This window comes from Ahaetulla prasina, chromosome 1 (genome assembly GCF_028640845.1).
Source record: "Ahaetulla prasina isolate Xishuangbanna chromosome 1, ASM2864084v1, whole genome shotgun sequence".
Taxonomy (NCBI): domain Eukaryota; kingdom Metazoa; phylum Chordata; class Lepidosauria; order Squamata; family Colubridae; genus Ahaetulla; species Ahaetulla prasina.
Genome location: NC_080539.1, coordinates 220,696,569 through 220,723,655, shown reverse-complemented (window position 1 = coordinate 220,723,655; position 27,087 = coordinate 220,696,569). Strand labels below are relative to the sequence as shown.

At 36.2% G+C, this 27,087-nt stretch overlaps 1 protein-coding gene across 6 annotated transcripts in view; it reads right to left on the bottom strand.

Moving 5' to 3' along the window:
* The window catches only part of GALNT3 (polypeptide N-acetylgalactosaminyltransferase 3), a 34,530-nt gene extending 9,012 nt beyond the window's left edge, over positions 1-25,518 (bottom strand). For 3 of the 6 annotated variants that reach the window (XR_009156153.1, XM_058191411.1, XM_058191448.1), the window contains exons 1-8: positions 25,431-25,518; positions 16,786-17,370; positions 15,492-15,664; positions 11,456-11,605; positions 8,790-9,024; positions 7,022-7,139; positions 6,464-6,664; positions 319-450 (exon numbers count right to left, since the gene is read on the bottom strand). Coding sequence is in view for 5 of the 6 variants with exons in the window: in XM_058191411.1 (XP_058047394.1) it covers positions 319-450; positions 6,464-6,664; positions 7,022-7,139; positions 8,790-9,024; positions 11,456-11,605; positions 15,492-15,664; positions 16,786-17,300 (1,524 nt within the window). In the remaining variant the exon portion in view is untranslated. The other 3 variants (XM_058191431.1, XM_058191422.1, XM_058191439.1) reach the window with 3 other exon arrangements.
* Between the last annotated feature and the right edge of the window lie 1,569 nt (positions 25,519-27,087).

Sequence of the window (27,087 nt, the reverse complement as noted above, 5' to 3'; positions counted from 1 at the left end):
TATCTCTCTCTGTCCAATAGAAGAGAGTATCTTTAGCTCAGGGTTGAACTCTCAGATTCTTTATGCTCTCTGTTTCCTTGCAGATATTTCATTAATTATCATCAATGCTGATAACATATGTTATATTCACAATGATGTTTTTTAGTTAGGGAATGAAATGTCTGCAAGCAAACAAGCTCAGAGAATATCAAGAACTCCACAGTTCGTTCTCTCTCTCACACACACGGGGGGGTGGGGGGTGGAGAGAGAAAGAGACATCATTCTGTACCTTCTATATACAAAACAACAAAATATATGCATAAATAAATAAATACTCACAAATCCATGTAACGTAGGATTCAAATCTGGTACATATGCTTCAGGGAAAACATTGCTTAGGTACCAGGTAAAATTTTTACACTGTAATTGTTGCCTTAACTCATGTCTTTTTGAGAGATTGCCAAATGTTTTCTGTTGAAACAATGCTAAATAATTAGTATACAGAAAAAAATGACAATGAATTTCGTTAGAAATACTTCCCCGTTTTTAAAGAGATTTGTAAATTAATTTGGTTAAACAAATGTAAAAATACTTTCTAAGACCAAAAGGGAGAAAATGATATAAATGAAGAATACAATAGTCCATTACCATATTTGAAGGAAGAAGTCATGGTCTTGATGGCCTGAGGTAGCCCTGCTTTCTATATATATCACACTTAATAACCCTAAAAAACAGCCAGTCATGTGAAATCTTTGAATTTTTACAATTGGCCATGCCAACTATGGAATCTTGGGAACTGCAGTTCACAGATCCAGGGGTTGCAAGGCTAGAAACAGTCATTTCTAAAACAGGCTTCTTACCATGTTGGACCATAAAACAGGCCCTTACTCTTACAGTTTTTCTTAGAAGAAATTTATTTATTTATTTCCTACCTTTATTATTTTTATAAATAATTCAGGTTGGTGAACATACCTAATACTCCTTCCTCCTCCTATTTTCCTGACAACAACAACCCTGTGAGGTGAGTTGGCCCGAAAGGAAATGACTGTCGCAAAGTTACCCAGTCGACTTTCATGCCTAAGATAGAACTAGAACTCAGTGTCTCGTGATTTCTAGCCTGGCGCTTTAACCAAAGAACAAATGAGATTAAAAATCACATAGTTTAACTGATATTAACATATTTGCAATAATAATTCAACCATACTAGACAGTTCTAGCTGTCAGAGGAGCTAGATGAAACGTGTCTCCCCCATAAACAATATAATGAGATGTGACTTGCAGAAATCCATACGTGGGTCAACTAGGAGTCCACTATGGGTTGGCGATCTTATACATCTGGTGACAAACGAGCTATAGGATTCAGACTTTGGCTGAGCAACCAGGGCCAGCAGCTGTAAGACTATTGGAAGAAAAATTGTCGCAAATATACAAAGATTAAAAATAAAAAAGGGCCAGTGATAAACTTTTTGGAAGAGCTGGCCAAATTTAAAATTGGGGAAGACATCTGGTGGATACAGGGAGGAAAAAGGAGAGGGAAAAGGGCAAAGACCCCCCTCCCCTAGAGAAGAAGGTTCTGTTTCTGTACACATCTGGGCAACAAATGATGGAAAACAACACAGATATACACATACATACACCATCTCTTTCCTCATTGCTAATGAGGAAGGGTCAAAGGTAAACTTTTTCGTAACAGGCAATGTGGCATCATTCATTTTAAGGTCGACTCTTTGAAGCCTCCCCAAGAGGCCTTTAATTCAAATGCCTGGGTTTCACTACTTGTGCACTGAGGGAGGTGCATAGAGCTCAAGGAGTATTGGTGGGGATGGTAAGCTGGATCAAGGAGGGAGAGAGGGAGAGAGACAGGGAGAGGGACAAGGAGGAGAGGAGAGAGATTCTCCCTCACCCCTGGCATTTAGCAAGTTATCTTAAACAATTAATTGTCCCACATGGTGAATCCACTGAGATAAGTTGGGCCATGGTGAACTGCCCGTGGGGGCAGCTGGGGAAGACCGACTGGGGAGAGACAGCCACGGTGAGTCAGCTGGGGCAGAGAGGCTGGAGTGAGGCAAGTATCCTAAATGTCCCATTCCATCCTCAGATATCCTGGATCTATACCATAAAGAGCTTTAAAAGTAATGAGCAACACTGTGAATTGGACTCGGAAGCAAACTGCAACCAATACAGCTCATGTAGCAGTGGAGTCATGAAGTTTCTATCAACTTACTTTCAGATATTGCATGCATAGCAAATATAGTTAAATATTTTTCATTTGTTTTTTGTTGAGCATTCTCCCAGAGAAACTTCCTACATGTTAAGTTATATCTTGCTACTACTTGTAATTTGGAAATCCCAAATTATGAACAAATGTGGTTAGTTGAATTAGAGGGGGGGAAAACAGCCCTTCCCATTTGAAAAATAACAGCTCATTCACAACTGGTACACAGAACTTCATGGTATACATATCTTCATAAGTTTATAAACTAAGATAAAATTTCTCTAATCCACATATTTAAAAGTTCTAGGAATTACAAAATATTAACGGCTTAGAATTCAGATTTCAGAGAAACTCATTTCCTTATTTGCAGGAAGACATTCTTGATCTACACTGAATACAGTACTAAGCTCACAGTTTCCAGTTTTGCTGATATCTTTTGTTTGTGGTATTGCTATTACCTAAGTCAGTGCTACTGTAACTAATGTAATCAATTTCTTTCTAATAATTTATTTCATTATTTTGGAGAAGAGAAATTTTGGATTTATAATGTATATACTAAGAATAGCTATTCCAACTTTTACAACTATCTTTTGTTTGAAACAATCACACCTTGCCTAATCACACCTTGATTTACATCACAAATTTGCCCATTGTCTTTTTTAGACAATTCTTACTTTTAACCTGGGACAGAACAGAAATATGGAGGGACAGTAGGGAAATAGAATCTGAAAAAACTATAGCATCTAAAAATAACTATACAATGGAAAGTAGTCGATAGAGTCATTAAACTATACGTACCACAAACCACCAACAAAATCAGGAAAAACAAATTACCCATTTCAATAAAAAAGCTCCAATCAAAAAATAAATAAATCCCTCTGGCGAAAAAACAAATCTGGCTATGTAGCCAACTTTAAAAACTGCTACAAAAATATATGCCACCAAATAAAGACTGAATGCACCAATTACCACATCAAACAAGAAGACAACCTTCTGCGCATAAAATCCAATCGCGCTTTCTATAATTTTGTAAACAACAAACTTAAAAGACTCGAGATCCATCCCAACCCTAAAAGTATCTAATGGTAAAGAATTTAATGATGAAACAGTTAAAGCAAACCTCTTTAACATATTCTTCGGCTCAGTCTTTGTTAACAATAATGGCTCATACCCAAAATTCCCCAGTCGTACCAACAATGATTACAACGATATAACACAAATAGATTTCACAGAAGATAATATTGAAAAGGCCCTTCGCAGACTGAAACCATCTCTATCTATTGGACCTGATGGTCTATGTGCATACTTCTTAAAAAAGCTTTCCACTGTTATAGCAAAACCCCTAAGCATAATCTTTGAAAAATCTTTCAGGACCAGCTCCCTTCTCAAACTATGATCACTAGCCACGGTCATCCCTGTCTTCAAAAAAGGAGACCCCAGCCTAGTTGAAAATTACAGACCAATTTCTTTATGCTGCATCACCTGCAAAGTAATGGAATCAATCATCAATCAATCCATCACCCTCCACCTTGAAACAAACAACCTACTCTCTAATAAACAATTTGGTTTCAGAAAAAAATTATCCTGTAATTTACAACTTCTTCACTGCAAAAACATATGGACTACAAATCTTGATCAGGGCAAAGCAATAGATGCAATTTACATAGACTTCTGGAAAGCTTTTGACTCAGTGGTACATGACAAACTTCTCCTAAAACTAAAATCTTACGGCATCTCCAGACCCCTCCATAATTCGATAACAGCATTCCTGTCAAACAGACAACAAGCGGTCAAAATAGGCAGTGCCCTATCAAATCCTGTTCCTGTCAATAGAGGCATTCCCCAAGGCAGTGTTCTTGGACCAACACTCTTCATATTATACATTAATGATCATATTATAAGTAATTGTGTTCTCTTCGCCGATGATGTTAAACTATTTAACACTACCAACAATGCAGCTACCCTTCAAAAAGATCTTGACTTTGTGTCAGAATGGTCAAAAATTTGGCAACTCCAAATCTCAACCAGCAAATGCTCTGTCTTACACATTGGAAAAAAGAATCAGAACACTAAATACAAGGTTGATGGACATTACCTTGTAGATGACCCTCACCCCGTCAAAGACCTTGGAGTTTTCATATCAAACGATCTAAATGCCAAAGTCCATTGCAACTACATCGCCAAAAAGGCTTTAAGAGTTGTAAACTTAATCTTACGTAGCTTCTTCTCCAGAAAGATTACACTACTAACCAGAGCATACAAAACATTTGCTAGACCAATTCTCAAATTCAGCTCGCCTGTCTGGAACCCACACCTCATTTAGGACATTAATACAATTGAGTGTATCCAGAAATATTTTACAAGAAGAGTTCTCCACTCCTCTGATCACAGCAAAATACCTTATGCCACCAGACTTGAAATCCTGGGTTTAGAAAATTTAGAACTCCGCCGCCTTCGACATGACCTGAGTATAACTCATAAAATCATCTGCTACAATGTCCTTCCTGTCGAAGACTACTTCAGCTTCAATCGCAACAATACACGAGCACACAATAGATTTAAAGTTAATGTGAACCACTCCAATCTTGATTGTAGAAAATATGACTTCAGTAACAGAGTTGTTAATGCCTGGAATTTTTCTTCTAAAAATTTCCTAAGTTGTTTAAGACACAGCTTTCATAAAAAAGTACTCACGCAACAATTTAAAAAAATCTAAATAAGTTTATAGGTAGTCCTTGGTTTGCAACCACCATTGCAACCAGAATTAGCATTGCTAACAAAGCAGCTGTTAAATGAGTCACCACTGATTTTACCACCTTTTCTGTCAAATTGTAAAGCAAATCACTGCAGAATAATGCTGTCTTTAAGTAGATCTGGCCTCTCACATTGACTTTTGATGGTCTGAAGTCAGTTGGGAAGGTTGCTAATGATGACCACATTCATTAAACTAGACATACCCAGCAACCGTTCTTTATATGTTTTAGCCTCCAGTCCCCTAATCATCTTTGTTGCTCTTCTCTGCACTCTTTCTAGAGTCTCAACATTTTTTTTATATCGTGGTGATCTAAATTGGATGCAGTATTCCAAGTGTATTGCAGTATTGCACAATACTGCATACAATATTGAATACAATATTGCAGTAATATTGCAGTATTCCAAGTGTAGTCTTACCAAGGCATTATAAAGTGGTATTAACACTTCATGTGATCTTGATTCTATCTCTCTGTTTATGCAGCCTAGAACTGCGTTGGCTTTTTTGGCAGCTGCAGCACATTGCTGGCTCATATTTAAGTGATTGTCCACTAGGATTCCAAGATCCCACCATTATTGAGCAAGGTACCATGTATACTGTACCTGTGCATTTTTTAAAAAATTATTTTGTCACAACAGTATATACAATCATCAACATAAACAATAATTCATCATGAGAGAAAAAGTATATATAAGTAAAAGTATAAGTAAAAGTATGCATATAATACTATAATGAAGAGAACAATAGGACAGGAACGGTAGGCACTTTTGTGCTCTTATGCACGCCCCTTAATTTTCTTGCCTAAATGTAGAATCTTACTTTTTTCACCACTGAATTTCATTGAATATTGAATATTTATTTATTTATTGAATTTATATCACCACACATGGTGACTCATATTGTACTTACATTGCACCATTGAATATTGTACCTATCCAATATACATAAGCATACATACACATAGACACAGATGCTGTAAATTTAAAGGCTCCGAGCTAGAAATCAGGAGACTATGAGTTCTAGTCTCACTTTAGGCATGAAAACTAGCTGAGTAAATTTGGCCCATGACATCAGGCTTGACTCAATTGTTGTCACAGACAATGGATCAACCCTCAGTTGATCCAAGAAAAGCAGACCCCGCACTTATGGGAAGAATGCTAGGAAGAAAAAAAAGCATAGTTCTAGAACTAGCTTTCTAATATTCATTCAACTGATTGGCTCTAGTTTATTTAAAGCATATTCACGTTTTCTCAGCTCTTTCATTTTGATTAATGAAATTCTTCCAAAAGATTCCTCCAATTCTAGTCGGATGGATAGACAGATGGGCCTGACTCAATCACGCAAGTTCTGAGATTGAAAAATATTAAGTAAACTATAACTGGCTATTACTCTATTCAATATTTTGCCAAGCAAAGCAAATCATACACATACATAGTGCCTAAATAAATAATAATTTTTGCTCACCAAGAATTTCAATGAAGCAACTGATTTCTAATACCACCACCATCGCCACCTACTTGTTTAACAATTTTTGTTGCTTCTGTGTTTCTCCGATAAAATATATATTTATATTCATCCATCCATACTTCTGCAAGGCGAACTTGATTCCGGGTAATCACTTGAGTCCCTTTTGGAAAGGTATGGGGGCTCTTGCTGCGAAACACATGACCCACAACTGAACAAGGCATAATTTCCAACTGCCCCCCACACTGCCACACCTGAAAAATACAGAGCTGTACTCAGTAAAACCTTTAGTAGCTGCTATCCTGTAATATGTGCTACGGAAGAGATACGTACTAAGAAGATTTAAAGTGTGGCATTGTGACACAGATAATACTAAAACAAAGTAGTTTTTTAAAATATGAACTAAGCATGAATTAATAATATGCTGACCAAGCCACGGATACCACTTCTAGAATCTACACATCATTTTATTTTTCTAGGCCATCAATATCACATGGTTAGGTTAATTTATTTGCTGTCTGCAGAGCGGAGGTAAAAGATTTAAGAAGTTTTAGCCTAATGTAGACAGTCACGTTGCCAGTAAAAGACATGTGAATACTTTATTAACTTACTCGAAAAGACATTTCTAGATTTTCTCCTCCCCATATTTCCATTTCTTCATCATAGCTTCCAATTTTATAAAAATAGTCCTTTGATATTGAAAAAAGACCTCCTGCAAATGTTGGTGTTCTGCCAGAGGGCGGGAGAGAAATTAAGAGAGAGAAAGCTTTATGAAGCCAGGAACTTCTCCATCTGACTGAAACATATTATTGGTTTTATTTTATATATAAGACCTTAACCTTATCTTTCTTCAAATAATTCTGATCAATTGAACTACCAGCACCAAGCAAATACAACCAATGCTACACAAGTGTAAAACTCCGCATACAATGAAATACCTTACTAATTCTGTTCTTTTGCAGTCATATCCTAGCTTCTTGAAGAAAATTTGGAGTGTTGTGAAAGAGCAGTGGGATTTATTCTATTCTAAGAGAACCGTATGTCAGTGAAATGACATCACTAAATATAATTCTATATCAAAGCGAAAGCAACACATCAACAGCAGTGGAACACATATTTATGAAAATGACTGACTGCTGTCTGAACTTATACTGTAATCTATTTCAAAATCAGAAACAGACAAGAGTTTTCCTGCGGTTAAAAAATGAAGACATTTGATATCTGAGATATTATCTGAGGATAAATAATCTTATTTGATTTAACATTCTTCCAGCCTAACATAGTAATATTGCTACAGTAAAATTAAATCACTGAAAAGTCAACATTTCTATAACTTTTCAAAAGTCAGTCATTACAAAGAAATAAAATAAAACCTAATGTAAATTTCAAGTGAATTATATCTAGGATCCAAACTAGGTCAGTCACAGGGACCAGAGGTTTAGACTTCCAAGCTTTCAGACTTGCACTGGAGCCGACCCTCATGAAATTTCTCTCTCTCTCTTTTGAAACGATATAAGTCGATACAGCAGTCAGTCAGCAGTCTCAAGAGAGAAGTTTCCTGAGGATGGATTCCCGCATGAGTCCAAAAGCTTGGAAAATTAAACCTCTGGTCCCCATGACTGACCCAAATTGGATCCTGCAATGTTTTCCTGGGACATGTATATTTGCCTTTATTTGTGAATTATATCTAGCCTATATTCTGTAGTATTGTAAACATTCTAAAATCAACTCTTCCCCATGCACAATCCATTAACAGTTAATCAAACTATTGATCCTTGGCATCAGCCTTTTGAGATAGGCCAACCTTTTAAGCAGTGTCAGGAAAGAGCTTTCAAGAGATTCCAGCATTCTACTTTATTGTTGTAAGATGTATTAACAGAAAGCCTTGTCCAAAACCTTCACCACTCCCCTTAAAGACAAAAAGGTCATGATGAGGCTGTTTATGAGTTCCTTCCTTATATTTTTTACTTTCTCAGAGCTGAATAAACATTACATCTCTCCCATCTCTTTCACAAAACCTGAGGAAAAATGTTCCACACTTGGGCATACAGCATGGAATTATTTCAAAGATTGTGTTGTAGTTATTCAGTTATGTAACATCTTTATTTTATTTATTAAATTTATTTGTCACCCATTTCTTATTTCGAAGCAACTCAGTTTTTACACTGAGTGGATAGAGCTTATTTTTTATTAACGTTTGCACACATTAAGTGGACCAGACTCTCTTTGGGTGCAAATAAATATATTCGAGAGATGAAAACTGGATAGGCAGATACATAACATAAAAATATAGAACTTTTTGTTCTTTTGTATTTTATTCACAAAACAAGCGTAACAAAACTATCGATAAAAGCAAGTAACTCATGTTTCATTACTTACTTAATAGGATAGGTTTCATCTTTCCTTTTTTTGTTTTCATGTTCTGGGAGAGATTCCCAGCCAAAGGATAAACTCCAGTCAAAATTTCCTCTGTTGTGGTTTTGACCGTAAGGAGAAGGTTTATTAAATTCAAAAGTATTGAGGTCAATAGATGAAATATCAGGGCTTACAACACAAGTATAATTTTCAGCTATTCTGGCTAATAAAGGTTCTAGCCATCCATAAAAGCACTCACCTAAAAGACAGAAATGAGCGAACAGTTTTTCCACCTGCACAAGAACATTTGAAATATTTATTCAACTATAAATACAATTTTAGTTCCTGGAAATTATTTTTAAGAACTGTTCTGCAGGACACTTTTTTTATCAATTTCATAAATACTTCAACAGTTTATAAACAATTATCAATAAATAATACTAAATATGTATTGTCAAGGGAAAATATAATTAATTTTAAATCATTTTCCTAGCCTAAAAATTATTCAAAAGAAAAAAAGTTAAATGTGTCTGAAGCCATAGAGTGAAATATTGTAAAAAATCTTGAAATTTTAATTAATTCTATGAATAAGCCAAATATTGTTTTATTATATTTTATATTAAATTTATTCTTCAGTTTTCAAACTTAATTCAATACTGTTATTTTGGTAAATAATAGCAAACATATTAACAAAGGCACAAAGAAAGGCAAGAACAAAGATTTAGACAGAAGTAGACGAATTCCAGATTCTTCTACATTGCTTTAATTTAGTTTACCGTATGTAAGAAAATGGAGAATTAAATCTGTGAATAAACTTGGATGCTTCTCTGAAATCAGCAAAGTCTAATTTCTCATTCAGTTGCAGTTCTTTCAGCAGCATATGCATCCATCAACTGCAGAAATGTTTTCAGAGTTTAAAAAGTTGTCCCAGGGAAATTTCACAAAATAATTCTAAAGAAGCAGCTGCATTTTCTTTTCATCTTTCTTGCCATATACATTTTACAAGTAGCTAAGTTTAAGTCCTGAGAAATGGAAACACAACACCTCTGCCTACTACTGTACATAAAGGTAAGAAAGCAAAGTAGTAATATTCAATTGCTAATTCTGCTTCCTCACACTCAACTCTCTTGCCAAATGTCTAAGTACTCAAAAGAAAACTTCTAATGTGAGTTAGGTTTTTTTTCTTATTTTTCCTGTTTACTGGAAGGAATTTTGAATTAGCTAAGAGGAACATTAAATTAATGCCTTTTCAAACATAATGTTGTTTAAAAGAAGAAATAATAAAGAAAAACAGGACTTTATTTCTTATCTGGGCTAATTCAGAATTGGCAGCGAAGATATCCTATTCTTTTCCACTTTTTAAAAAAAAGCAACTTAAATCTCAGTATACTCAGTGTACTTCTAATTGTGCCTTCAATTTGTTCTTTAATAAATTCTGGCAATATTCACAACTAGTGAATATTTTGGTTTTTGGTTAAATTCTGGCAATATTTACTTGTTTTTGAACTATAAAATTATATTGGTTTAACCTTTATTTTGAAAAGACTAAGCTCTGCGGGTGCTTGGAAGCAAACTGTTCTTGAATTTTAAATGTGCAAGGAATTGGCAGCCTGTTGTGATTCAAGGAAATAAAAGTATTCCATGCAAGTTCAGAGATGTTTTTCTTTCCATATTTCAAGATCCTGAGACTGGAAACGTACTCCTGGTCATAGTTCATAGAAGTTTTAGAAGACCTGATAGAACAATCACTTCTAGCAGCACTTGACATATTTAGGTGTTATTGGAAAGCATGAATGGTTTTGAAAAAGGGCAGAGAACACGGGTTTTCTAATCATGGAGATACACAGTACCATTTACTGGGCACTGGTTTTAGTTTTATTCTAATGGATAAAGACAGGGTGAAGGAAAAAATATACATGTGCTCATAAGTATTTTTATCAAATCACTATTTCTGTCTTAGCAATTCTCTGCCAAGAATTCACTTACTTATTTGGAATTACTCAATTATTAATAATGACTCCTGAGATCTGCCTTCAACTCTCTTTATTAATGTTCAGAAGTGTACCTTTTAAGTTCTGAATTGCTAAATAAGAAGCTATGATGGCAGCATCTCAATGTTCTCAAGTTTGAGAAATAGCAGGTTAAATGATGCAGTGGGGATATGGAAATCTAAAGCTTGTCTATTTTCTCAGTTCCTCTGTAACACTATAAAAATCCCAACCATTTTATGCATATTTTATGCAACCATTTGCATTCCAGATTTTGTGATGCAACCCCATGTATTTAAATACTGACTTGAGCATCTATCTTTGACTTTTAAGAAACAAAAAGCTATTTCCCACCCCAACAAGATGAAAAATATCATCTGCGATCCTCCTATTAAATTTAAAAAAATTATTCAGAAGAAAATCACACACATACTATATGGATTTATTTTATTGTATTTTAGCATATTTTTCACATTATTATTCCTTTAAAGAAATGCAGCATGTTTTGCAGTTAAAACACCTTGACCTCAGAATAGTCATTCCAATTTGGAAAAGTGTTTACCATAAGCAACGTGAACCAGAAATGAGCTACAGTAACTTCCCTAAATCAGTGCATCCTAATTCAATGACAAAATAGGATAATATGGTCTCAAATTACTGAGTGCTCCTCTAGTGTTCAATGAGCTATCTAGACATACTTACAGTGTGCATCCAAAAAAGTCAGGGTTTCTCCAGTAGCTACTGAAGCACCTAACAGCCGAGCAGTGATAAGTCCCTTTCTTTCCTTTTGTCGGACAACTTTAACTATTTGGAATTGTTTCACATAATCATCCAGTTTATCCTGCAAGTAGTCTGAAAAGAGAACAAGTCATTTGCTATACCTTCAACAAAAAACAATGTTAAAGTTTACTTGTTAGGGTCAATTCATCAGTGAAGAAAATAAAAAATGATGTAATTTTTAAATGACCATGGTTACAGTTGTAAAAGTTTCCTTACCATCTGATTACTAAAAAATGAACAAACTACCAAATAAGCACTATCTTAATTCAGCAAAACTGTAATTGCTAACACCTACTAATAAAATTAAGCTTTGGCAAATTTTTGTGCTTTTGGAACAAAAGTATTGGTATATTTAGTTGGACTCAAATGAACATTATTTTGTATCATTTAAAGCAATTTGGCTTTACAATCAAGTACTTTATAACTGAATATTATTATAGGCAAGTGTTACATTTTAAAAGAAAAATGAAAGATTAGCTCATCCTGACTTGTTGCAATATTAAGCCATATGAACTCCTTTGAGAGATTGCTTATGTGCAAAGATCAGCATAAGTAACTTTGGCTAATTTTATCATGTAAGCAGAAATTTGTTTTATGCCAAGGCTGCAAAGATGTTTGCCTCTACGATGGTGTGAAATGTATCAACACTTTTGTGATAGCCACAGGACATTCCTTTTCTGATAAGGTTCCTTTCACAAAGCTTCTTAGAAGTTTCTCCTACACACAATTATATGAGATTTATTAACATGCAGGGTTAGGATGTTACAAGATGAATTTCTGTTTGTTACTGTGATTTTGCTACACAAGTCTCTTGATGTTTTGGAATGTGCCTATGTTGCTATGTGATTGATGCATGCAAGCCTGCCTTTGATGTAAATGCCTTCTGATAAGAATCCTAATAAAAGGAGAGGCTAGAATTCTGTTCGATGCTCTCTCATCTTGAGGAAAACTGCGTGTTTGACTCATTCTTTCATGAGAAGCCCACCAGATGCTTCAACACTGACTTAAAGACTATGGCCAATGCTTTAAAGAGAATAAATTGTTGATGGAGAATATTGTTTAAGAAATATGTTCTCAATATGAATTACTGTGTGATAAATGTGTATCACATTTATCATTAATTGAAGGCAATAACATTCCACCAAGTCCTACATATACACAATCCAAAACGATAATCTTAGATCCCAATGGACTACACACAGACACATTCAGAACAATGCTTTTAGAAGAAAAAGTTGGAAATGGACAACTATATACTAGGAAAATACTTACTGATTAACAAGACAAAGGGGCACATCAGGGGTGAAATCTAAAAATTTTCCCTACCAGTTCTGTGGGCGTGGCTTAATTGGTGGGCGTGGCTTGGTGGTCAGATGACTGGGTGGGCGTGGCCAATAACAATAAATAATAAAAATAATAAACAAAGTATACAAAACAATAAGAGGTACCAAAAACCAACTTTCACACTTTACACACACACACAACACAAGTGACTCACACACAATGTAAAAGCAGCTGCACTTCACATTTCACACAATCACAAAAAGCTCAAAAACCAACTTTCACACTTTACACACACACAACATAACTCACATACATACACAAAATGCCACATACAGCTTTCTGAGATTTTGTGTGTTTGTGTAGTTAGAGTGAAACACTACAGAAACACACCAAATCTCAGAAAGCTGCACAAATGTTTTATTTTATTATTTTATTTTATTTTATTGTGGACTTCAATTCCCAGAGTTCCTCAGCCAGCAAAGCCAGCCAGCATTAGTTGATCACTGAGGAAATAGATTAGCTAAGCAATTGATTCTGTCTGGGCCGAAAGTGAAACTGATTTTGGGCTGGGGAAAAAGCCATGCATTCATCAGTAATCAGGTAAGTGCCTTAGAATCTCTACTCTTACTTGTAGAAAATATGTTTTCTACAAGTAAGAATACAAGTAAGGTTGTGCTGAAGAGGAACTCAGGCGAGATCGCCAGAGGAGACTTTAATTTTTTAAAAAAAAAGTTTAAAGGCTCTGCTGACCTCAGCTGAGGGGTGGGATCCTCAAAGGCTTTTTTTTACTTTTAAAGGCATGTTTCGGCTGAAGAAAAAACGGCTTTTAAAAGTAAAAAAAAAAAAAAACCTCTGCTGATGGTGCGGCTCAGCAGAGGCGGGGGGGGCGGAACCAGGGATTTTTGCTACTGGTCCTCTGAACCAGCAGCCGCCATTGCTACCGGATCGCGCGAGCCGGTCCGAACTGGGAGCATTTCACCCCAGGGCACACGCTATGCCATATTCTACTATGTATATGATTAAACATGTAATATCAGCTATTTTTTCCCTTTGGTAAAAAAAAAAAATGTTGATTAGCTCAGAACCAAGATAAATAACTTATTGCCCACATGTGCCTGCCCTTCCCTTGTTTGCAGTACTGAGCCTCCCCACAATTGCTTTAATGGCTTCAGTTACTAGTTAGGTGAGGATAGAAAAATGAGCATCTGTATTTCAACAATATGTTAAACCTTAAAATAAGCCAGCAATGGCCACTGTAGGGGAAGAACCATCAAGATGAATTGATGCACTGTATTCTCTAACATGAATCTAAATATGTGTAGCATGCAAAGGCAGTCTGTAACTTAATTCAGAAACATCCATCTTTAGCTTCTCAATGTAACACTATGTACATATGATTTAGAATTCCATCTCCTTTATTTTCCATCACCAAGAAATATCTTCATTAGAAAAAATGTTCCTGCTTTATAGCATAACAGACCTTTAAGAAAGAGCAATAGTTGGGCAGTAATTTATCAGATTTGGCATCATATCACGCATTGCATAAAACCAACTAGTTCAACCATACTGTTAAATCAATTTGGCACATGATTTCCAATTCTAACTTGTTCAGTTGAGATCTAGATGTAAAATAACCTTAACCATAATCTGACTTGGATTGAACTGAGCCAAAAAGAAAATGAACACAAACTAATTCAGCTTAAATGCATGTGTGGATGTATCTACATTGTACAGATAGACCACAACTTACAACCACAGTTTGGATTGGAACTTCAATCACCATAGAGGTGGTCAGTGAGTTGTGCCCAATTTTACAACCTTTTTTTGCCAAGGTTGTTAAGCAAATCACCATATTCATTAAGCAAATCATCAATGTTGTTAAGCAAATCCAGTTTCTCCCGTTGATTTTGCTTATAGTTGGCTGAGGTTACAAATGGGATCATTATGAACTTATGATACTGCAAACCATGGGTTGCCAGGCGCTCCAATTTTGACCACATGACCGTGGGAATGGTTGTGTGAAGTCACTTTTTCCGTCATTATTGTTATTTCAAGCAGTTGCTAAATGAATAGTCCTAAGCCCATGATGAGGAACCTATGGCATATGTGCCACAGGTGGCACACAGAGCCGTATCTGTGGGCACGCGAGCGTTGCCCTAGCTCAGCTCCAGCGCGCATGCTGATTTTTAGGCCTTCCGGTCCCAGCAGAAATCAGGAAATGGGCTGTTTCCAGCCTCTGGAGAGCCTCCATGGGGGTAGGGAAGGCCGTTTTCCCCCTCCCCAGGCTCCAAGAAACCATCTGAAGCCTGGGGAGGGCAAAAACGGGCCTACCAGGCCCACTGTGCCATCGCATGCCAAAAGTGGGGGGAGCGCGGGGGGATGTCACGTGTGCGTGGGGGGGGCACATTGAATTATGGGTGTGGGCACGTGCACACGTGACTCCCCCGCACTCCCCCCGCTTTTGGCACATGACAGCAAAAAGGTTAGCCATCACTGTCCTAAACCAAGGACTATCTGTTTGTGAATGTAGGCACAGTATATGGGAGGTGGATATTTCATCTCTTGAAAGGGCTGTCTCTTCTTTGTTGAAGAAAAATGTGCATATTTCTAGGATATATTAATTAGAAAAAAACCAAATATGAAAATAATCTATAGTTTATAGATAGCGTCTTACCGTCTACACTGGCATCATCTACCAAAATTATTTCCTTCAATAATATTGCAGGGGAAGTATGCATCACACTATAAACTGTTCTCAGAAGAGTTGACCATGCTTCATTGTGAAACACTATGATAACACTTGTAGTAGGCAGTGGAGGACAGCGCTTAAATTTTTGTTCAATACATCTGGGGGATAAAGCCATATGGGAAAAAACGAATAAGAAATGTTAGATCTTAATATTCATAGTACAGATAATGAGCTTTGCATGTATGGTAGAACTATTTCATTATTATTTTAAAAAACATGTAACGAAAGTAGCATGGCACAGGTATTTTCTAAGAATCTCATTCTAACAATAAAGTGATAATCCATGTATCACATTGTGTGTAATGGTATGTGGAAATGACCTTGAGAGACTGGCCCCGGAGATACTGTCTAGGGAATGCTCAAATAAGAGACAGCTTAGTCTATAGTTGAAAATTGGGTGTGGTAAGAGGTACAGAAGAAGCCTTCACTAATTTTTTGGAGAAAGAGATCTATACTTTCAGACTTGCAAGATTCTATTAATATGGACTACAATGAAGTAGAATTAAGCCCATCTGGTAAATTTCCTAGCTAGTCCACATTATAAGGCTGACATTATGAGGGCATATAAATATTTAGTTTAATTGCCCACAAAGCTTCATCATTAGCAAATTACTCAAGTTTAAAATAAACAGAAGACTTCTGCTGAAAAATTGTTAAAAAGAGTTTAATCAATGTATTGGAAGTACTCTAATCCCACATAAATTTTTCAATATTTCTTAGTATTTTTTAGATGTATGATTTGCTATTATCAACTACTTCAGATATAGGTATATATCTATATGCTATCTATATGCTATACCTACAGATGTAAGAATTAGTGATTATTTTGTTTATTTATTTATATTTATTTTTAAAAAATTAGACAGCTTACTCACTGTGACACTGGACAACTTTCAAAAATAAAATCCCAATACAAAAGCTAATATACCCTCATACCCCGGATGACAACGATCAAACCAATCATGGATCTCATATTACCCTGTGGTCTCCAGGCTCACTGGCAAAATAATATCTTCAGAAAAACTGAAGGAGTGTCAGTATATGGGCCAATCTTATTTCCACCTGGATGATATGGCATGGGGGGGGGAGCTATAATAACAGTAGTCACAGTTCACATCTTAATACAGAAATGGAAGCCCAAGAACTCTTTCCAATATTTTACATATTTTTAACCAAAAACTAGAATATTACTCTTAAATCCAAATACATTTCAACGTACTCAGGTGGTCGTGTGTCTGGTCCTAGATCTCGATGTAAAGAAATCCTATCACTTGCAAATAAATTAAAACAATGCTTTTCTTCACCATGCTCTTTCTCTTTCTGTTCATCTGGGCTTAAACTGATCATTTTGAATGCTTTACCAGAAGCCCCTGGAGTATTAGGATCCTGAGGGGGACGCTCAAGGTAAGGAGTCAGTTCAGCAGCTGTGTAATATCCTGGTAAACAATGCTTCTGTTCAGCATTATGAGTCTGCCTAAGAGGTGCTTTAATTTGCATTTTTGGTTTTGCAGCTTTAATGTTGTTCACAGCATTTAACACTAGATCTAATACAGTTTTCTTTTCATCATGAGATGGCATTCCTGGTTCCTCATTAAATTCTTGAACACCTACTTCTCGTTGTAACAAAACCAAAAATATTAAGAAGACAAAAATAACGAAGGTAAACTTCCAAAGTTTCTTCTGGGAAAACTGTTTCATTATGAAGCGCCGTAGCATTCTCATATAAGTCATCATGGAGAGTCGACATATAGAAGTGCTTCAAAAAATGTTCTTTTATACAAAAAAGTTCACAAAATGGGAAAACCTGCAAGATTTTAAAAAATGTTAAATAAAAATAATTGCAACAATTTAAATTAATACAGTAATAAATTCACAAAGACACGTTGCTTCAAAGTTACTGAAATAATGTTCATTTTCTAAACTTATTAGAGTATTTGAATCCCATAAGAATCCTTATTAGATACAACTGCAGTTATTCTTATCCCTTGAGGTACATACTTCTATATCTTTTAGATCAGATGGTCTAAAAATTTTAATTATTAGCCATAAACAACCACTTGGGGCTATGAATCTTAAGAAAGTTCACAATATTCTGTTATGTGTCCCTGAAACAGGTGATTCAAACTTCAAAATGAGTCAGTCATTGTGTTTTGGAAGTGTTCCAACCTTGTAAAGGTACTCTTGTTTTGAGTGCTTTGGTTATGATCCAACTTTAAAATGGTCCTTTTCCGTTAATGCCTGTTTCTCAGTTGATCACTTCTTGGCCCATTTTGGGGATTGAAAAGACAAAATGTTTTGTGCCTTATGGAGTTAAATCTCCATTTTCCCTTTTGGTACTCTGTATGCATTTTCAGATATGTTTCAAACCCATTTTTACACCTTTGAATGGTTGAAGATTTTTGCAAGTAAGATTAGCAAAACCATTTTTACAATTTCGCTATTGGCAGAGAATCATTTCTACCTGAATAAACATCCATATTGAAATAGCAGTGAAATGTATTAAAACAGTACCATCCAAATGGTAAAAGTTATACTTTAATTAAAACATTGCATTTTTTCTTTTTCAAATGAAACTTTCTGGTTATATTTTTGATTGCCAGACAGTAAAAGAAAAACCAGTATTAAGCAACAGATTATTTATATCCAGTTCTATGTCACTTGAGAGGACAGAGAGGTTAAACTGCATTGCAATATTATGCATTTATTTGACATGGTAGCAATTCTAATTTTCCAGATGGATGGATACTCACCAGTATGTCTCTCACATTACTTCTTAATGTGTTGCTACCTGCTAGGCATTTTGCTTTGGAGAACAAGAACTATGTCTAAATCAGAATAGTATATGCTATTTATTATTTGATAAGCATCTTGCCCAATCAAGTATTACAGATGATCTCTCATGTAGCACTGGAAAGAATGTTGCTCTACAACAGATGTGCACTAGCCCTTTAGTCATATTGTCTTACGCAAGATTGGCAATCCTATGTCTTAAATCTGCTTCACATATTAGTTTTTGTACAGCAAAAAAATCCATCCAAACTGTATATACTATTTACTATAATCAAATTATTTGAAGAGTTGCCCAATAGCCATATGCACAATTAAAAGAAAATCTGTATTACCTTTCAGTTTTACATTCCATATTACATCTCTTTAAAAATTATGAACATGTAGCAAAATTCTAGTTCAGAAGTAGTTCAGCGTGGTATAAAGCCATATCAGCAAAGTAAAGTATTTTATATTCATTACTCAGATTTAGATTTAGATAAAGACTCAGTAAAATGAACAAAGCTCCAGATTTTCTAGACTCCCTATCCACTAACCACTGGCTCAATGAAAGCTCACTGTGAATATGGTACTGCTCCTGGATAAAATCTGCTAATACCACCCTTAATTTTTTCCAATCCAAGGGAGAACATTGTTCCAGCCACACTTAAGCTCTTTCAGGCTGAGTTGCTAGCTCAGTTTCTTTATGAGACTCTGGTTCCACCTCATCCCGTAGGATGTACCCTGGAAAGGGTATAATCTAAATTCATCACAGCAGCTCTCCAGATACCATGCTGTATCTCAAATGCACATCTACGAGTGGTAACGCATATGATAAACTTCAGTCAATAGTGTGCCTAGCTTTTATAAACCTTTGGTTGAAACTCAACTTCTATCCTCAAGGCTTAGCACCATTAATTCTTGAGGACAGTTTTCAGCCCAAATGAATCAAGGCTGTTGAATTTAATCTTTGAAATCCAGGCTACCCTTCCCTACAGTTCTTAAAATGGAATATGATCAGGTGAAACAAACCCTAGAGAAAAGTTTAAAGCATACAGAGAGGCATGCAGATTTAGGGAAGGCTCTAACCTTCCTGCCACCAGTATACAACAGATATACTATCACCACTGCCAGCTACCTTACATAGTTAGAAACCACCAGAAAACTTTCACAGAAAGCTTACATAGTTACCCAGCCATCAGAAAACTTTCTCAATTGATCAACAGTGAGTGTGATTACCTCTATAAAAGCTGAAGTTTTAGGAGTTTACTGGTTTCCAGCATTGAGGTATGTGTTGATATAATACCAAAGAGGAAAGATATCAGCAATGATCTTAAAAAAAGCAATTGTTGCTGCCTATCAATCTGGGGAGGGTTATAAGGACATTTCCAAACAATTTAAAGTCCATCATTCTACAGTGAGGAAGATTTATTCACAAGTGGAAAACATTCAAGACAGTTGCCAATCCTCCCAGGACTGGATGTCTCAGCAAATTCACCCCAGGGTCAGACCATGCAATGCTGAGAGATTGTAAAAAATCCAAGGATTACGTCTCAGAATCTACAGGCCTCAGTTAGCATGTTAAATGCTGAATGTCTTAAATGTTATTTTGTTTATTATTTATACTGATCTAGGACTACAATAAATTGAATATTGACTCAAGTGGAATGATGAAGTTTGCAGAATTTGATTAAACATAGAAAATGAGATATAAACATAAAAGGAAGGAATTTAATCAGTTTATTAGATCTAGTTAAAAACAGATATACTGTTATTTCTGATAACCATTACTAGACGTTTGCTAATTAGGATGGATGACACTTTAAAGATTTATAGAGAATGTGATGAGATGCAGGATGAAGAGATTGTTATATTTTAAGAGATGGTATAAGTTGTTAAAGTTGTTTAAAGGGGGATGTCAAAATTGTTTTCCTTGATTTTTGCATTTTTGTGTCCTCTATGGCTGCTTGTATTATCCAAGAAGAACAAAGATCTAACTTGTAGATGGCTGAGCTCATGCTACAGAGGACACGGTCAACTTCCTCAGGTATCACAGGCTTGAAAAATCCCAAATTACCTGGCAAAACATTATTTCTGTCATCTCATCAGTGTCTGCCCATTTACCATCCAACTCAGATCCAGTATAAGAGTGTAGAGAAGGTCTTGAAGAAAATATGCAACACCTACTATATTATATAATCACCAGCTTAGCCCAGTAAGATAGGAAAGGGTAAGGAAGAAATCCAGATGATTCTGAGTATAAAAGGGAGAGAGAAAAGCCATCAAGCTTTCACAATTCAATATCAATAGAATTCTAATATTTATTGGGTGGTCCCAGCTTAGTTTACTTGAAGAGAGATAGTATCCTCAAAATGGTTAGGAACTGCTAGAGCCACTAAAGTTCCTAGAGCCACTAAAGGCCACAGTCATGTAATTAATACTGCTAGATGGCCCTCTGAGAATGCAGTAACCAACCTCAGAAAAGTACCCATACTTCACTGCTTTTAGTGCCACAGAATAGGCACAAATGTGGGCTCATGCCTATGTCTGATCATATTTTAGTCATCTTCTCTTCCAGTGCTCTCCCCAGTAAGTCAAAAACCGTCTTGGATCAGCAAGAGAGTCAGGTCACTTCAGAGCAACCCCATCAAAATCCTTGCCTATCTTGATCCTCCAAAGTTCAGCCAATCTATCCAAGAGTTATCTGCATGATTGCTGAGAAATCCCCTAAGTACCCATTGGAAATTAAGTGGATCCAGAAAGTGCTTGGAGCAGATCAATCTGTTATGGAGATTGGTGCTGATTGTGAATTCCAGCAGCTGGACCATGACAATAGACTGATATAGATGTCCTTGATGCTCCAATCATGAATTCCTCCAAGGTGAATACTAGTATCATGGCCGTACTACAATAGTTTGCCTCATGGTAACTTGGGACAAGCCCTTGGTTGCCATGGATGCCACAAATTCCTGACGACTGCCACCTCCCATTCAAGAAAGATGACACTTCCCAGTACATAAACAGCTGGGAAGCCAGCCGCCAACGATTTTCATATAGTTGCTCTTACTCTGTTCATGTAAATCATAAGCACAATTTATATGAAGAAAGATGTTTAATACTGTAATTCATTCCTCTCATTAATAAAATTAAAATGTCTTTCAAATATGTATGTAGTCACTTTAATTGCATACAAACACTTTGCACTGCTTTTTAAGCCATTAATTTCTAAAAAGCAACGTTTAAAGTTGGAAAAATGTACAGCTGCCATTTTACTTAATAGAGATATTATTCTGACATACATATGATGCAGTGGTATTGCTTAATACTTTGTTTTTCTGCTTAAAATATGTGCTTAAGACTGAAATAAATTACATAACATCATTAAAATCTGCTTCAAGTCAGTTTTAATTTCGAGGCCTGACTAATTAAACAAATTAGCTTCTAGCAAAAAGATAACATATATTAAACTAGGGTGATCTTACTCACAGGGACTTCTAAAACTTAGAGCAGATACCAAGAAGGCCATTCTCATAAATCTGCCAGTAGTATATTTCATAGCAGCTGAGTAGAAAGAGCAACGCCTCTGAAAGATCTTAAGACATGAACTTTATAAAGCTAACCAATTCAGTTAAACAAATCATTGTGATTACATTACATTACACTAAGCTTGGTTAATTTCAATTATAGCTTTTTAATAGCCTACTGTTTTATGCAGTCAGTAGTGCAATTGGTTAGTATGTGATTCAATGTATTGTGTGAACCAAGAAAATGGGATAAATGCAGTAGTAACCTGATCTGTCATATAAGAACTTAACTGCTCATGCGGTGATCCCAGAATATTGGATATTAAAAAGGGGGGGAAATGTATGGACAAAGCATGGATTAGCTATAATTCTGAGCATAGCACTACATTTTAGATGTTTGTTGCAGGTTCTACTTTTATGTTACCATATTAATAACCACAATTCTTAAACTGTTGGCTTTCTTTTAGTCAAACAGCACCTTACTATGCACACAGAAGAGGACCCGAGACTTAAAGCAAGCCCAAATTATAAAAATTCTTAAAAACAAAACTTAATAAAAACACAATGTTGAAAGATTTATAGACAGAAAGTCAGAAAGGAAGAGGAATGTAATAAAATTGTGGAATAAGTATGACTGACTGGTTGTAGCTCTGGACAGAAAACTGAAATAATTTGTTGAAAGCCTCATCTTAGCTTTTAGAAAACCGAAAGGATCTGTTCTGTATGAATGAAGATGTCTATTATTTGCATATTTTTGATGAGAGACTAACAGAACAGTTGTATAGTGATGCCTGGTTTCCTGCATGATTTTTTATGATATCCCATACTAACACCATTTTATTTACAATTAGAAGAACAATTTGCTAAAACCTTTACGTTAAAAATGTCAGAGACCACAGGTGAAAACAGGAATCTTTTAAGAGTAGCTATGTTACATTTTTTAAAATGAATTTGATGTAAATGGATGCCATCTAGTGGCACGACAGATGCTACAGCCTGCAGGTATAGTATTACATTACCAATACTCAAGATACACATTTACAAAAATTCTTAAGGCAATGAGCAGAAATACCAAATTGCCTCAAACTCTGGGTGATTTGGAAGAAAGCAGTTTTATATTTATTTTAATGTAGGATATAGATATCCTATTGTTTGTAGATAAGCCAAAAATGGAGGACAAATTACTATGAATTTTAATGTCAATCCCATTTGTATAAATAGTAAATATAGTGGTCAAGGCAGGTGGCAAGCCCATATGAATGGTTGAGCAAGCAGTGTTGGCAAACAATAAAAGTATATATGCAGAGATCCTGTATTTTGACTATGAAACGTGCATAATTCCCTCAATCCAAAGCTTTTGTTATTATTTTATATTGGCATAATTTGTATCATGCAATAAGTAGCACTATTCTAAAAATTTACAGAAAACTTGCTCCAATTACACTTCTGGTTAAATTTGGGGAAGAGAAGTGAATGTTTTCATCTATAAGAATTACATGAAATGTAGCTTATAACTGCTTTTCCAAGAAAAGCCTTCATTTACATTGGGAAACAAACACATCATTTATTGTTTGAATTCAACAGATGGCCAGAGAATGAGTGAGTTATCTTGTTAAGCCTGGTATGTCATTCTCCAGTTAGCACAAAAAGAAAACAGAAAGAAAAGAAAGCACAGTAGAATATCAAACCTATCTACATGGTATAATATGGGTTATAGAATACTGATAATTATTACATCTCATCATGTAACTCTTAGTGACCAGACTGACTTATGAAAAGAATACTGAGTATTGCTCCAACATAGGGGTAGACAATTTCTCCAAGGGCCCATATGAGAAACTGGGATAATAGAGGGCTGCTGGCCCACCAACATCCCCCCACAGTGGACTAGACAGGGATGGAAGTGGTCCAGTTCTCTGATGCCTAATTTAATGAACATAACAATAACCCAATTAGAATGCATTTTATAACTACTGATATGTTATTTAAAATCGTCAGATTAGGATCCATATGTGTGGCAAAATATTTCAAATTATATAGTTTTCGATCTGGATCCATTCAAGTTAATTATGGACTGGCAAGTACACGAGAAATGGTTTTCCAATGCTACTAGATCTGTAGAAGTTCATATCAGAATTTTTCTTTAATAGCAAAAATGCATTTAAAGACTATGCCATGGTACAGAAAATTGTGTGACTTATTATGCAACAGAAGTATAGGATGAAGCATAGAAATATCCCTCTCTCCATTTGATAATTCCTAATAATTATCTAAACCAGTGGTCACCAACTGTTGGTCCATGGACCACTGGTGGTGCGCAAGAAAGATTATTTGCATTTTTTATATTGCACTAAATACTATTTATCTTTTTTAAAAAATTATATTAGTGGTCTGCAGGATTTAAAATTATGAATTTGGTGGTCCCTGAGGTCCGAAAGGTTGGTGACCCCTGATCTAAACCTTCATATTTTAACAGAAAATTGTTTTCTATGTTGTGATCTATTATTAACTACCAGAAAAAAACATTCTTAAGATTTAGTCCTCAATATATTTACTGATTTTACAAGAGAGGCTTATTTTTCTATGATTTATGAAATTAAACCATTTCTTCTGAGTAAGCATTGCCATGTATGTCAAAAAGACAGTTTCAGTTAGGCAACAAAAGGAAATAGTTATAGTAGTTCAGTGCCAGCATCAAACTTTTTTTTTTTTAACCACATCTCATGGCCATCATCCCTCAAGCCTGCTTCAGATTACATCCCACATATTCCAAAATGTTCTTGTAAACTGAATCTAGCAATTGCACCTCAGACTTCAGTGTTTTACTTAAATCACAATAATCCCTAAGTACAGTTTCAGGCTGCTACTGCTCTCTTTAAGTCAACCTTACAACCTTTCCACATCACTCCCGGAAGCAGTTCCTGGAAATAAAAATGCAGATTTAGACCTGCCCTCTTGCAACTTTTAATGCACCTTAACTCAAAACCCAAAGTTGCTGCAGACCAAACCGTGCAATATTTGGTGCAATATTTCATGTTAAGATCCCCATCCTTCTGTGTCTCCCCCGCAACCCTGTTTCTTTTATCATTCTAAAAATCTATACACTTAACACGATGGGTTTTGACAAGACAGTGCCTGAATTGTTCCATTAGGAAACGGCTAGACGCTGGAACATTTTACCTCACAACCAAGCGAGGTAACCCGCATTACAGAAGACTTTTGTCCTTTTTCGTAGTTTGGGGTGGCATGAAGGAATCATTCCGACGGTTAGAGAAGCGTCAATGCGCGATGCCCCCCCCCACACACACACCATCCAAACTCCAAAGCCTTGCATATACCACGGTACCACTACCGAATATGAATGACTAGATACCGCCCGACGCGAACAACCAAAGCCCTTTAAAAAGTCTTCGAGAGAGCGAGTGCGGAGAGCGGGCGAGAAAAGAAAAATAAAATAAAATAAAATAATAAAATAAAATAAATTACGCCGTTCTTCCGAAGGCAGACGCCGCAGAGTCCTATCTACCTACCTACCTAGCTTCCTTCCTTCCCCGCCTCGGATCCCTCTCCTCACCTGTAAGCCTCGAGCAGCCACCAGCGGGAGAGGAAAGCAACCTCGGGCGCTCGCTGCTGGGTGGGTGGTTTTTTTTTTTTTTTGCTCCTTGGTTTCCCTCCCCCCCCCCCACGCCTCCCGCGCGAGATGGGCGGTCTAGGGAAAGCGGTGATTGGCTGACAATCCGCCGCCCGCGGCGCCCAGGTGAGCGCCCAACCCGAACGCGACAGCGCTTGCCTGAGGCTTCTCTTGGAAGAGCTCAGGTGAGCGCGAGAGCTCCTCCTTCCGTTCTTTTAACGGAAGGCAAAGGAGGCCACGTGCCGCGGGAGTGGCGGCGGCGGGGTGGGGGCGGCGGAGGAAAGAGAGCGAGGAACTTAAGAAAAAATCGGAGCGCGAGTGTGTGTGTGTGCGCGCGCTTCGTCGATATTTGCATCCTGTGCGGTGCTCCATTTGTGATTACCATATAGAATTGGACAATTGAACACAATTGAATACAATTGAACGTGTCCAGAAATATTTTACAAGAAGAGTTCTCCATTCCTCTGTAAACAACAAAATACCTTATCCCACTAAACTTGAAATCCTGGGCTTGGAAAACTTGGAACTCCGTCGCCTTCGACAAGACCTAAGTTTAACTCATAGAATCATCAATTGTAATGTCCTTCCTGTTAAAGACTACTTCAGCTTCAATTGCAATAATACAAGAGCAACCAATAGATGTAAATTTAATGTCAACCGCTTTAATCTAGATTGCAGAAAATATGACTTCTGTAACAGAATCATCAGTGCTTGGAATACTTTACCTGACACTGTGGTCTCTTCTCATAATCCTAAAAGCTTTAACCAAAAACTTTCTACTATTGACCTCACCCCATTCCTAAGAGGACCATAAGGGGCGTGCATAAGCGCACAAACGTGCCTATCTTCCTGTCCTATTGTTTTTCTTTTCTTCTTCCTATATACATATATATATGCTTATACCTTTATATACTATATAACCTTTCTGTATGATAGTTACATATATTGTTGTGACAAAATAAATAAATAAAATAAATAAATAGAAGTTGCTCAATTACTACTGTAGACTAGGTTGGCTGTAGTAGCATGTTTTTAATACTCCCCAATCGCAAGCGCACCCTTTAGCCCCAATTTAAGTTTTTTTTTCTCCAGCCTGTAGTCCCGCAGTATTGCAAACTCTCCCCGGGCAAAAAAAAAAAAAAAAAAGGACTTGGGGAAGGTAAAGTAGTGGCCAAAATTGTGGAAACCTTTTGAGGAATGTGTATTTTTGAGGCTTGAGGGCTAATAACACCACTTCTTTTTGGAGTTTCAAGATAATCATATTCCACTGCTGGAATGGTCCAGGAATAGCCCAGACCTTAACCTAATAGAAAATCTATGGAGCCGACTAAAGAAATTATTAGTCAGAAGCAACCCAGCAATAAAATCCAGTTAATAGAAGCAGTCATTCAATCTTGGTTTCACATTATGAGCGCTGCAGAACTAAAAGACTTGGTTCGCTCCATGGGAAGATGTTGTAAGGCCAGAATTCATTCTAAAGGTTACCCAACTAAGTATTAACTGACATGGTGATAATTTTTGTATATCGCTTTTTTTCTATGGTGATAATTTTTGTATATCTCATTTTTTCTACGTGTTTCACTTTTCTTCTTTATACTGT